Genomic DNA, 14,259 nt, shown 5'->3' on the forward strand with positions numbered 1-14,259 from the left:
CATACGACGTGTCGCTTTGCTGCCAAAACCAACGCGAGCAGCTTTATCCGGCCTTTTTAAACAGGGCGTTATGCGGCCTGCGGTGTGTTGGCCAGACGTCTCGGCTTTTTTCTGTATCTTATACCCGTCCTACTCGAGCGTTTCGAAGGCCTTTGAGTCGAATGTTATTTGAGTCAGACGACACATTTGGGCTGCTACGCGATGTTTTTCAAAGGCCTTGAAAAGGGTTGAAATGCCGTTTGAGTCAAAGGAGCACCACCAACGACCTTTGAGGTTCTCAAAAGCCTTTGAAACGCGAACGGCCGTACTCTCTGGCGCAGTTTCTGCATGCCGTAATTGCAAAGCAGTTATTTACGAGTAAACCTCGGTGTTTAAAGTGCACGATTTTCGTACTTTTTCACTTCCTTTTGGTTTTCTTTCACTCACTCTGTGACTACAGGGTAACTTGGTACTCTTGTAACCTGGCTCCCTCGCGTTACGAAGCCGGCGTCTATGCAATTGCTCCATTTCGACATGGTTGAAGCGATTTGGACAAAGCCATGGACGGCAACCAAACAATCCGTCACGAGAAGAGTGGTGCTGCTCTGAATGCCGTAAGGCTGCTAGCCACAAGACGTTAGGCCTAACGTCACCTATTGGGGTTTAGCACCTCAAACCGGCACCCACTCAAAAAATTGCTCACTGTACGCCAAGCAGCAGGTACCGATTCGCGCCGTACACCCCTAACCTAAACGTTAGGCCTACGGAGTGCGCACCCGAGTGTTTCTGTGGGTTTTCTAACTCGGTTACAACTCGAGAACGGCACCACCTCATGTAGTGTATCACTCCGCCAAAGCGCCGGACCCGTGACGCCAGTGCGCGCGCGTTTTGAAAGGGGTTTGCTATGAGTGCGTGATATCGCCTGCCTTGTCTCACGCAGTTTGTTTCTCGTCGCTGGAGTCGTTTATAAGCATATTAAGTCCGAAAAATCGTGGGAACGGCTCACGCCATGTTCAAAATATTCCCAGTAACGCCCTACTTGCGCCGCGCGGAGAAACATCCGGCTACGGTGATAAGGCACAGCGGCAACTTCCGGTGTACATGATATGAGTGTACATGATCATGAGTGTACATGATATTGCCTAGGACAGTTACCACCTGTAACAGGGAAAATAAAGTATTTCGGGCCTAATAAGCTTTAGTGCCTGCCCTAAGCAGCGCTAGTATTAAACCAAGACTGTAAAACATGGTTATATTAGTCCTTTTTGGTAAGATGACATGTCATCACCCCGCTTCAAAGGGGAAACCAATAGGAATCATCATCATCATTATCATCGGTGCCGTTCTTAAGTTGTCACCGAGTATAGAAACGTGGCGCGTACCGCTGGAGTACATACTGGCATTGTGGGATTGGCCAACCAAAGAGTCCATCACGAGAAAGCCTCGCGTTCAACCATCGTCGTCGTTAGACGGAGGTGTACATGATATTTTTGTTGTTGCTGCTGCTTTATCGCGCACTACGCCCGCGATGTATACATCTGCTGGCTGGCCTATATAATCACTTTATGATTGCCGGCCAAGCCTTGTGATTACGGCACTTTTGCGCGTAAATCGTGAGACACGTCGGGCTGTAGCGGTTGGTCATTCGTAACATCCCGTCTCTGTTCTCTTCGTGTGCCTCCGCAGGAGAAGCTGCACCTGTCCCGGGAGGCGAACCTTTCGGTGCTTCAGGTGTGCAACTGGTTCATCAACGCCCGCCGGCGAATCCTGCCGGACATGATCCGCAAGGAGGGACACGACCCGCACCAGTACACCATCACCCGCAAGTCGTCCTCCTCCTCCTCATCCTCCTCCTCTTCCGGGAGATCGCCGCCGAGCCAGGTAAATGCGAAAATACGTTCGTGGCCTTTTCGAGCCTACGCGTTCCCGGCGGGGGCCTTTACCTCATAGAGTTTCGTACTAATATACACTAGAGGGAAATCTGGCGCCACGGTCTAGCGGAGCCCGCGCTTCAGCGAGCGTTCCGTCATGTACCGGGCAGGCACTATGGTTCCTATAGGGACCATACAGGCACGTTCCACTTGTCCTTGGCATGGCTCATGAACAGGCTGAAAAGTTGGCTTTGGCTGCGAAGAACCGACACTATTACTGCTGAAAGTTCATCAAAATTACGTTGTTATTATAAAATTGAACCCCGAAAAGATTACTTTGTCAGTGATTATGTAGAAGCTTCATGTACGATGAGCAAGAATAGAATGTTACCCTTTTTCGTTGATTTCGGCTTCGAGACAAAAAGAAGCCGTATGGCTAGCTAAGCCAAGTAGGCGAGGAACGTCGCTAGCAGTAATGGCGCCGCCCACGGCGGCTCGCGACTGTTGCGACAGATTTTCCTCTAGCGTATATTAGTCTGAAACTCTATGCTTCACCCACACGCATCATGTCGACAACTAGAAAGCGCCGTTGATGTAAGTAAGGAAGGCCAGCAGCCAAAGATGGCGTAAGGAGTAGAGGTTGATCATTTTGTACCTGTTGAAATAGATTTATTTTAACAGCAAAGCTGTCCTATGGCTGGCCCTGAATAGAGTCTCTCCTGGTATTGGGTCACGCTCTCACTGGAACAGGTTCCTCCGTCGCTCAAAAGCCGGCGCCCTGTTCAGAAAAGAAACCATGAATCAACTTAAAAAGGCCCTAGGGACTTCGTATTTTGACATAAAACGGCTTATATTACCCTTCAAAAAATTTCTTCCCAGTAATGCATTTGTGTTTAGAGGTGAAGCTGTCTTTTAAGGGAGCTGCGTAAGCTTGGGCTTTGTAAGCTGGCTTTCCAACATTGCTTGTTGTGCAGCGAAGCATGACCATCTACGGAGGGAGTGTGGTTACATAAAACGGCTCTAACTCTTGTCTTACTGAAAGCATTCCGAAACAAATTGTATGAAAATTAGCCGCTAAGATGACTCCACCATTACGACGAGTTTCACTTACTTTTCATGATTAGTAGGTTCACAGTGAAGTTTGGAGACGTTACGTAATTACTCTCCGCTGTCAATGAATGGTCATGCGCTGAAGGAGTCCAGTTACAGAAAACGGTTGTGTAACTATTGTTCTACCGGAACTATCCGCGGGAACAAATTATATGACAATTAGCTACTAAGACGGCTGTAACATTGCGCGCAAGAAAGCCGAAGCTAAGCGGAATCTTCGTAAATACAACCCACAACTACGTTGTTTCAGCAGACTTTACGCTGGGTGGAACTGGGTGTAGTTTCTTTTTAACGTTTCAAACAAAGACAGAAAGTGGAGAAAAACATGCTTCCCGGTCGTGACCCGAACCCGCAACCTACAGAATACGCATCACATGCCATACTGATTCCTGGTATGAGTCAGAAGTTGTCTATGGCGAAGCGTCACTCCATGTGCCTTTTCTATGCAACATCACTGCACCCACAGTGTTTTGATCCTACCTAATGTTCGGCGTGAGATTGGCACTACACTTATCAACAACGCAAGTAAGATTTCAAAATAGGAACAGTTCTGTACCAGACGGTTAGCTATGTTTTGAGTAAGTACGTGGGCACGTCAGAACCTTTCCTCACAGCCTAACGCCCCACTCCATTCAAGAGTATATTATGTTCCTCAATCTGCTACTGAGCCCAAGGACGCGGGTTCGATTCCCTGCTGCGGCTGCCGCTTTTCTGATGGAGGCGGAAGGCGAAAACACCCGTGCGTTCGAGGTTTCAGCGCACGTTAAAGATGCGCAGGTGGCCAAATTAATCCGGAGCCCTCCACTACGGTGCGCCTCATCGCATGTGCAACGTCGTCGCGTTAAACACAACAATCAATCAATCAATCAATCAATCAATCAATCAATCAATCAATCAATCAATCAATCAATCAATCAATCATTAATTCAACGATCAATATTCCGTAGCGTCAGCGTGACCACTGCTCTTCTCTTGGCGCAGGCCTCGCTACCGCCCCCGGCGATGCCCCCGCTGGTGCACAACGGCAGCAGCAATAACCACCACCACCCTCAGCCCCCGCACCTGTCACCCGCGCACCGGCACCACCCGTCGTCGCCCTTCGGAGTCGGAGGAGGCGCCTCGGGGCCCGCGTCGGGGGCTCCGCTCAAGAACATCAAGGACGAGGACCTCAACAGCGACGACTCGGAGGGCGCCGCCAGCCTGGGCTGTCCGCGCTCGCCGCTCAAGCTCACCAAGCGCTGGCAGCGGAGCCACGAGCGGGACCTCGTCAAGGAGGACCCGTCGCCCTCTTCGTGGGACGAGGACGACGACGACGATGAGGACGACGACGACGACGGGGACGACGAAGAGGGAGACGACGAGGAAGGGGACGACGAAGGAGAGGACGACGACGAGGAGGAGAGGAGGTCGCCCTGGTTCCGCGACGACGTCAAGGGGTGCGCCGCAGAGCGGTCCCCCGCGGACGACGGCGACCCGTTCAGCTGCCTCTACCTGCTCGTGGACGTTGCGCTGAGCGAACTCGAGAAGCGAGCCGTGTCCAGCTGATAGCGGAAGACGGACCCCGCTTCCTCCCTCTCCACCACCACCACCTTTAACGTTCATACTGTGTGTGTATCAGGGGGCTGACTGCGCGACCTCTGCCGAAAGCTTTGGACCCAAGACGCCGACTGGCGGGAAACCCTCGCTTGGGCCGTAGCACCCCGGCTGTGGGACATACAAGAGTAGAGGTCTTTCCTTGCTTCTTCCGCGACCTCGAAGAGGGTGCGGCAGCGGGTTTTGACCGCTAAGGCGCGGCTTGATTCCAACGCTTTTGACTGGAGTTGCAAGAGTCCACGTGTGGCGTGTGTTCCCGCGCTCCTCGACTGACCCTCGTTCTTTCTTTCCTCTTGCTTACTACACATCCTCCTCTTGTCTCATTTTTTTTTAAACCGTCCTTTCTAGAACATTGTCGTCCTCGCCTCCCATCTCGCCCCGCGACGTGGACACCGCCGGCACCTGCAGCGACATACACCGTCCTCGTCACAAGCACCACCACAACAACCGGCATTTCTCGACAAAGACACACTTAACTTATTTTGGGGTGCGTGCGCGAAACCTGGCGTGTGTTTTCTCAAAAGCAGACACTTCAACTGCATGGCTGCGCTGAGAGAATCAAGGCTCCGTCTCGAACGGCGTGTGTGTGTGTGCGTGCTCGTTTGTGCCTGCGTTCGTGCGTGCAAGGGTGAACGGCGTGCTGGCGGGGAACTGTGCTACGCCGTGAAGAACGCGCCCTGCGCTGGTAGCGACTGCTTCGAAGAGTCCTCCCCCGTGGCCGTTGCAGTTTGCATTCTCCACGACCATTTCGTTTCCATTGTAAGTTCCCTCCCACCTTAACGCCCTGGAGACTTGTCTGTGGCCAGACGTTGGACACCGTCGCCCGTGTGAATGCTGCGCCGTCATTCAGTTTTTTTGTTTTCTTTTCTTGGATGGGCACTTCTGGTTCTCATCCGTTGGGGTCGACGAGACGACGATCGCAAAGCCTGCAATGCTGTGACGTCTGTACACTTATTTGCGTGTTTTGTGCGTGCACAAAAAAAGAAAACGTGCTATGTCGATGCTAGCATTGGGAGTCCCCTATCACCGTCTCAGCTATAGACCGTCGCAGCACTGTGGATATCTGCAGCCTTAACCGACTGACCCTGAGAATGAGAAGGCACTTGAGCACAGAAAGCCTCTTCGATTGTCAGTACCGGACTCAGTGCGGACTGTCCAGGACTGTATTGCTGAAGAAGTACTTGTCCCAGGGCAGTCCTCTGACTGCCCGCCGACTACCCGGCACTCTTCAATCGAAGAGGCTTAGCAACACCTCGCCTCTTGCCCCAGGGCAGTCCTTGGACTTACCGCGGACGGACTACCCGGCATTTTTCAATCGAAGAGGCTTAGTGACACCTCGTCTCTACATTTGGTGCATTTTTTTTCAACCCTTGCTTCATCGTTATCAACAAATTTCTGGAAAAGCACAGCCACATTTCCTTCCTACTGAGGCACTTTTAAGCTAGTCTGTGTACTGAAATGCCTCGGCATGATGCATGTTTTATCATTGATACCGCAGTGAAGCGATTCAAAAGCCTTACCGCCTTCTGTGCTGTCCCATATCGCGGTTTTTCAAGGCTGCATCAGTATTCTCTCAGCGATCAAGGGTTGAGCAGGCAGGCCATGGGTAGTCAGGCTTGCTGTTCATCCAAGCGTTCTGTGCCCGTGATCGATTTAGTCCAGAGCCCGTAGGTTCGATTCGGCCTGCTGTACTGCCTTAAACCAGTTCACCGGAATTCAATGCCCCTGTAAGCTTTGGAGCTTCGCCGACGTGGTTTCCAGGCCGAAGTGGCTGTGCTTTTGTGTCCAAGTGTGAAAGCACTGGTGTGGACACACTAAGTTAACCCGGAAGCTGCCTGCTATGGTGGTCTGTAGCTTCAGTGAGTCAGTCCCCCTGGTTCAGGCACTACAACATAAGTTTAGCGCAAGGACGGGATTGTACGCTCCCGGTTGCTCAGCTTCGACAGTGCTGCGTCGGGCTCTTGGACTGTGCGTAGTGACGTCATCGCCCCCTTCGGCTCGAATAGTATCGAAGGGTCGCAGGTGTAACGGGTCTTCTTGCATTTAACAGCTTCGAGACGTGTGTTAGCCTGGCGAGTGTTACCGATGACGTAGTGTGTCAGCAAGCAATGCCTTCTTGGTATTGGCAGCAGTGTTGCCTTTTCCCGCATGCTTATTGGGCTCTCGTTATTTTGACGTCTTTCTGGCCTGGACCACCCACAGAGCACCAAAACTGGGCGCCACTTAGGTGACCAGTCTTCGGATATGAGCGAAGACAACACTGCGGAAAGCGCCCAATGTATTTTTAGAGGGCCGCCAAAAAATGTCCCCGGTGTTCACACTTGCGGCGCTATATACACACACTGCCGCAACACGCACGCTCATTACGCCGCAAAGTGGGCGTCTGTTCGGTGACGTCACGGCAGCCGGAAGCGTCCGGGGGCGCCGAGGGTGCGAACAGACTGCGAGGAAAAAGTGGAGTGTGGTGTTCTGACCCCTTATGAATTGTGTCGCCTTTCTGTAGCGACGGAAAGGCTGAGTGTTTGTATGGCGATGGCAGATTTAGCTGTTAGCGGATAATGTCCTCAGAGTGTTTTTTTCGTGTCGTGCTGTTTACGCGGTGGTTTGCATCTTGCGGGCACCGTTCATTGGGAAGTTTCTTGACCCCGCATAGAAGAGTGAATGTATAATAGTTTGGTAAGGCGTCCCCACATCATAACATAAGCGATGCGCGCGGATCGGCACTCGGCCGTTTTCTCGCTCCTAGTCGACGCGTCAAATATATATATATATATATATATATATATATATATATATATATATATATATATATATATATATATATATATATATATATATATATATATATATATATATATATATATATATATATAATGATGAAGTGGTCCGTCCGCGAGTCAGTCCGTCCGTTCATTTGTTACGTCTATATTTTCCCCCTTCGGCGATTCTTAAAAGTTGTTTGTACATTTGCATAGTTTACGAGAGTTCGCCTTTAGGCGCCGTCTGCAGCACACGGCGTGTACCTCACCTCGCGTGCCCGACATACATAATCCTAGTCCGTTGGCAGAATCGCGGTGCCGTCAGTCTCTCTCATATATTCTCGTACACAGCTGCTGAAAGGTATATAGAGATATTTGTACAGTTCTATGTATACACAAGTCAACAAGGCCGGTGCATTACCTGGATGCTTATAGAATGACCATTACTAACTCGACGAATGTAATCAGCTTTTGAAGCGCTTTCGTTCGCAGCTTTTGTCAGGCCAGTCAGATGTGGACGTATAATTTGGCTAGAGTGAGCGACGTACACTGCGGCAGCACTTATCGCCCGCTTTCCATTTAAAACCAGTTAACCCTCGTAACAAAATCGCTTTATTTGAGGTGTCTCATGGTCTCCCCAACAATGCATTGAGAGAGAGTCATCTCCGTCGTTACCGAAGTACCGGTTATAAGGAAGTGAATGTCTTGTCCCAAGGACTTCGTTATAGCAAGAGCTTGCTGCACGGCTTGAAATACCTCCTCAAGCAGGATTGCCCAACTTGTCGCGTTTCCATTCTTTTTGGCGTTCTGAACACCTTCCCCCCTCTTCCCCCGTTATCGGACAAGCCACCATCTGAACCTTCCGGTGAATCCGACAGTGCTAGTAACGATCCCGGTGACTACTAGCCTCCTCCTGTCTGTTATAGTTCGGTGGGAGCTCGGAATGTAACCACGGGAGTGATGGAAATTTATTCAAAATGCGATCAGCGTTTCTAGTATACTTCTATATTTCTAGCATATTTCTAGTAAATACGAAATGGCATTTCGCAGAGGCTTGTGGCCAAACTTGTGATGCGGCATAATCGGCACAAGTATACAGGGAAAAAAAAAGAATGCTTTCGAAAATTATATTTCTCTATTGGCTATTGTGACAAAAAAGCACCCACAAAGATCGCTGCTAAAAAGGAGAAAAGAGTGGTTTACATTAGTTTCGAAGCGGTGCGTTGCCTTGGGACCCACGAGAGTGATTGCTGATGTTAGGGCATCCGCCCTGTAGGAGGCCGGCTAGCCAATATAGCCCCGGTCATGTTTCGAAAGTTCTTGCGACGTAAAAATGGCGCACGTTTCGACGGGATGCTGACTCAGGGGAAGGCGCCAACGGCTTGACGATCATTCGTTAACGAACGGAACGGGTGACAGTCATCATTATTGCTCACGGGCAGCGATAACGATGCGCATGACTTGGCGGTATCGCTAGAGCAGCCCATTTCCTTTATCAATAAACATCTGCTCCTATACAATCGCATTCGACCTTGTTCCCAATGGAGTCCAGTCAGTCTCCCGCGTTTGAGACTTCGGCCACATGGATTCACGATTAGATATACACTCAGCGTCTGCCCCGCCTGCATCGTTCGAGTCACGCTTGAAAACCATGTACCTTTGCGCATCGAAGAATTGGGCCCTGCGTGAATGGTCCCTCCGAACCGATATTCGGTCAGTGAGATTCGCACCTGGTCAACCCTAGAAAATGCCACTAGGTAACGATGCTTTTGGGTAAATTGCCCTCACGGTGGAAGCGGCTCGGTGTTGAATATCCGACCTCGTGCGGTATTATCAGTCGTGTGCGTTTCAAAAACGTCCATTGCGCGCCCATTTCAGTAGTGACGTAGTTGCACTTGCGAAGCCTCTGGCCAATGACGTGCGCAGAAGCCGACGCCCGCCTCATGCTGCGTCACAACTAATCGCCGGCATTCTGCCAATCACGGCTCCCCTCAAAACGGGGAGGGTCAAACGGACGTCAAATGGACAAAACTGAAAATTCCGCCGTCGAGGGAGGAACTGAACGGCAAGCGTTCGTCGAAACACGTTTGGCGCCCAACGTGGACACGTGTCTCATTAAATGCAAAACGCACCTTTGGAAACAGGCGGCTTGTTGCACGTGGTTGAGCAGAGTGTGAGCTCGTGTATTTGTCGGCTGTGGTTTAATGAAGAGGCCGCGTGCGGAGGCTGTTGGTGCCAGCCAGGCGAAGCGTTTGTACACCTCCCGACACGTGCGCGAAGCTGCGATGAGGCAGCTGCGGAGTCTGCGTTACGCGGTTGATTAAGTTCGCGGGCCTTGCACGGCCGACTGCTCTTGGCGTGTGGTTGATGACCTCGTTGGCACGACGGGCAATCCCGGTATTCTTTGGGGGGGGGCTTTGAGCATCGGAAGGCGTCGGAACGCCCGCCGGCGTTTACGAACGCGAGCTGGAACATCCGTGCGCGCTGTGTAAAGAGACCGTTACTAAGTAGCGTGTTTTCTGTTTTTAGCAAGCCAAAAGGTAATGCCCAACAAGAGTGTATTTGCTCCGGCAGACAATTATGGCGGACGAAAAACTCGCTCTGGTGTACAGCAGTGGACGTGGGCGAGTAACGGTGCCTGTTCCAAGACAGACCATCAGCGAGGCCTGAGATTTGGCGGTCAGTCGCGTCTGATGCCCACCTGCTATGAAGAGGGACTTGAAAAAAAGGCTTTCACTAAACAACATTATTTTAGTGGGCTGACCTCCGTGCACTTGGTTTTTCTTACCTAAACTGCGAGGTCAGCCGAGCTCTGCCCAAGCCAACTTCCAGGCCATGCTCGGACGCAACCAACCTTCCATTCGTGGTCATTGCCATTGTTCAAGCTATAAACGAAGTTTTCCGTTGGGCTGACGCTGTCTGTGGCCTGCTGTTTGCATTCGGCAGCCAACAGCCTGTTACTTGACCTTTCCACGTACAAAACTCGTAGTCCCTGCCCTGGGTGGCGTGACTATCGTGTTTTCTTCTAGAAATCAGTCTTTTTTATTCATTTATTTGTGACACTGTCTGCAATAGTTATCGCGAACGTTTCTCGGGGGAAAACTGGCGTTGGGGAGGGTGGCATACAATGGATACGCAGAGAACCAGGCGGGGAATCCTGAACCTGAGTTTAACACCAACATGTCTCGGAATCGGTGGCCCTCCCACCACTTTCGACTGCTCTACACAACGGCACAAACCTGGCATTTCAGGGACTTCCAGAAAATATCTCATTCGATCCGCAGTGCAGGAAAGTTGTTGCCCGGGTTGCGTTATAGCAGGTCATCTCTGGTGTCGTTAGAAGGGCGTCAGGAAAATCGCCCTGTGTTTGAGTATAGCCTTCCCATTAGCCGATTGGCCTGACAGCGCTTTGATAGCGGCGAAGCGCCTAATGTCTCCCAAGCTAACCAGACGAGTTGGGACATTACCACCGGAAGCAACAAGGCCTTAGCGTTTTTTGTTCGAAAGGGACCGGCATTCTGCGCTGTTGTTCGCTTGTTGTTGTTGCTGCTGCTGCTCTTGTTATTGTTGTGGAAAGAGATATACCCTTGTCTCCGGTGTTTGTTGTTCGCGAGAGGTCATTTTCACCGTTGCGTCCCGCAAGAAAATGTTGAGCAGCGTAATTACGCCCACGCGATTTTTTGCGTGTTGTGTTCTGACGCATTATGTGGACTTTCATTCGGCGCTGCCAGGCGTGCCTTTTGTTTGGCAGGAGTCTGTCGGTGCGCAATCAAAATGATGTTACCTTCACTGTGAAACAGGAGCGCATGCAGGTGCTACCGACTGTGTGAGAATGCTAAAAAGGTTTTGATAGCCAATCAGGAGGTTCATGAAATTTACTTATTTTTAGTGTAAAACAGGCGGTCATTTGTGAGCCCACGTGACACCGCCATGCGTGACGTCAGCGAACTTCCAAAGACGTCGTGATCAGCTCACGCATGAGCTCTTGATGTCGAAACTAAAAAAGCGTTTTGGTAAATTGTTTGGAGCACACTTCAGTACAGTGGTTTGCGGGCATTATTCGGGAGCGAACGCGTCTCCTGAAAATTTGGTGTCTCCACCCTAAACCTGGCCGTTGAAGCACGCCAGTGCGGCATGATCTGCATAATCGACGTGATGAATTTTTTTTTTAATTTTCGATTGAATTTTTACGTGGTGACTGCTGCACTGCGTGTAGTTGTTCTCCTCTACTGACACGGATACTTTGCAGTTAATCGCAGCTACGGCTTGACGCGTGGAGTTATAAAAGTGTCATATCTGCAGCCAGCATTCAACCTTCTATCCCCCACCTCAAGAAAAAAAAAAGAAATGGGGAGCACCAAAATCCCTATACATCATCTCACACAAAAAGTGATTTCACACCCTTACTACCAAAAAAGGGAGCGCCCGTTTCACTATACAACCTCTTACAAAAAAGGTGCGTCCCTGTTACTCTACAAACACTGCTTGCTCCAGATTTGACGCCCCTATTACTCCAAGCTGACTCTAGAACAAGAGCCTGGTCAAATGTTCCCTTGCATTACTCTTGTAGTGACCGAACTTTATAATACCTGTGCTACACGACTGTTTCGAATTACATTTGAGTCGAATGACCTGCGAAATTTCAAATGCCATTGAACTAGAAGGAGTTTCGGCGATCTACAGGACCATTCTCAAAGGCAGTTGAAAGTTTCCGCGTTCGCCCGCCATGTTTTGGTGTCGCCACTGCTGCCAAGTTTTGTCCTCAGCAAAAATTTAATTTTAGAGTTAAAATGTGCAAAACACAATTATTACTGATCAAATTGATAAGAATCTACAAGCGCCCACAAAATATGCACAAGGCAGCCAGTTTCTCTTTTTTTTTTTCTTTTGTTATCGTAGAGCGAGTGACAGAACAAAAGGAAGTGAAAAATTAGGGATATCGCGCACTTTAAACACCTAGTTTTACTCATAATTGTTCTTGTTATTATGGCATGCAGAAACTGCGCCTGATGGCGCGACCGTTCGCGTTACAAAGGCCTTTGAGATTCTCAAAGGTCAGTTGTGCTCCTTCGACTCAAATGCCATTTCGACCAAATGCCTTTGAAAAGCGTCGTGTGGCAGCCCAAAGGTGCAATCTGAGTCGAATGACTCGAAGGCTTTCGAAACGCTCCTGTAGCACGGGTATAAGAGGGCGTTAATTCCGTCGGCGGCCGGCTTGATAACGTCCAGTGTACAAGCAGTGACCCATGCTTTACTTCTATTTATTTTTTAACGAAAGCGGCTTTGATGGGCCATAACGACGAGAAAATATGATGCCAGGAGAATTATAACTGGCGACTCTTGATCTAGCTTTGCAAAGTTGCTAACCTCGCCAATTGGCTTTTACTTCCCCGGTGATTCACAAGACTCGTATATTTGGCTCAGGGTAGTCTATTAGCGTGTTCAAAAGCCTGTTTAGGTTCTACTGTTGCCTGTGATGATTGTGCCATTTAATGAACGAAAAAATATATTTAATTAACTCGACGAAAGCAAGGAAGGAGGACGTAACACTGGCTCGAACTGAGTGACTTGTTTTTTGTTTTGTTTTTTGCATCTGATGCCATAAAGAAAAGTGCCCCTTTCTTGGGTACATTGTTAGATGCATAGCTGCGCTCTTTGGCGCGTAGTTTTTAATGTGTGTGTGCCTGAAGGGACGTTTTGTGTGTTGTTATATTTGGTTTTCTTTTGTGTTCTAGTGCAATGAGAAAAGTTCTGGGTTTTTTTTTTTTGGTATTGCGTGAGTGCTTTGTTGTCACTGCGGCAATAATGAGTATACACCCCACGCGTGTGAGAATAAAAAAAAGTGAGTGCATACACCACCACCACCACCCCCAATTGTCATCGTCGTTGAGGAGCAGCATATTGAATGAACTGCCATATTCCTTATTACCTTCCTTTTTTTAGAGTGCAATAAAAATGACGAGAGAGTTTCCTTGTAGAAACGATGTCCTTACTTTTTGCGTGTCTGTTGGTCGGTAGGGCGCCACTACCATCATCATCAAACGACCACAAGGTGGGTGCAGCCGCACTTCAATTAAAAGCGGTATGGCACGGGTTGTTTGAGTGGGTCCTCCCCCGAACGAACTGGTGTATGTGCACAAACCCTATTGCGATCACCATGCACTGGCCCATCAATTGCAGGTTCCAAGAACTGGCCCAGTTATTGAGTCTACTGGGAACAACCAGCATTAATTTGTTTATTTTCTCTTACCCTCCCTCCCCATTCCTTTCCCCCATCGTGACCAGTGGTCATCCCTTTCTATTAAAGGTTGTCTCTCTCTCTCTCTCTCTCTCTCTCTCTGTGGTTGCTACTAGAAGGGCCGTGAAGAAAAAATACAAATTTGTTTGTTTAAAAAGCTTCCTTTGTCCAGATAACTGTGATGCCAAGTTTATGGTAAACCTCAAACAACTAGTCGAGATATTAAAAAAAACATGGAGTGCGATTTTTCTACGTCGTCGCAAACTTGTTTGTGCGATAGGCGGCGCTAACAGCTGTCGACCTAAGCCACCGCCAAGTAATATGACTCGTGTGATTTTAGAAGGGCATCTAGCTTCGTTTGATCGTATCACTGGAATGCGAACGTTAAAACGCTCATACAAATGTTTTAGTGCTAGCCCATAATGCGTCTGCAAAAGGCGCACAACACTGAGAATTCAGCGGTGGTAACACTGGTGGTGAACGCGACGACGCCATTAGAAAGAAAGCAGGTAGTAGCAACGCCGTTGCGGTTGCACGTTTTCGCCCACGGCTTCATGAGTCTGTTGCCCCACGACGCGTATGCAATTACGTGTACGGGAGCTACCCCATAGCAACTCTGTGCTCGCAGCCTTTTCGCTTCCTTTCTAATGGCGGCGCAGCGGGTGCACAGTGTTGCCAGAGTGGCTTGCTGCTTTTCCGCCAACGATTT

The 14,259-nt window shown here is 49.6% G+C and overlaps 1 protein-coding gene across 2 annotated transcripts in view; it reads left to right on the plus strand.

The window, feature by feature from the left end:
• LOC144159093 (uncharacterized) overlaps positions 1–13,293 on the plus strand; it is a 155,104-nt gene extending 141,811 nt beyond the window's left edge. For both annotated transcript variants that reach the window (XM_077690367.1, XM_077690368.1), the window contains exons 3-4: positions 1,666–1,860; positions 3,942–13,293. In XM_077690367.1, coding sequence (XP_077546493.1) covers positions 1,666–1,860; positions 3,942–4,505 — 759 coding nt within the window. In that variant the 3' untranslated portion in view covers positions 4,506–13,293. The remainder of the gene's footprint in view (positions 1–1,665; positions 1,861–3,941) is intronic.
• The last annotated feature ends 966 nt before the right edge of the window (positions 13,294–14,259 follow it).

Source organism: Haemaphysalis longicornis, unplaced genomic scaffold (assembly GCF_048455015.1).
Source record: "Haemaphysalis longicornis isolate Haplotype H1 unplaced genomic scaffold, Haemaphysalis longicornis Haplotype H1 scaffold_10, whole genome shotgun sequence".
Lineage (NCBI taxonomy): Eukaryota > Metazoa > Arthropoda > Arachnida > Ixodida > Ixodidae > Haemaphysalis > Haemaphysalis longicornis.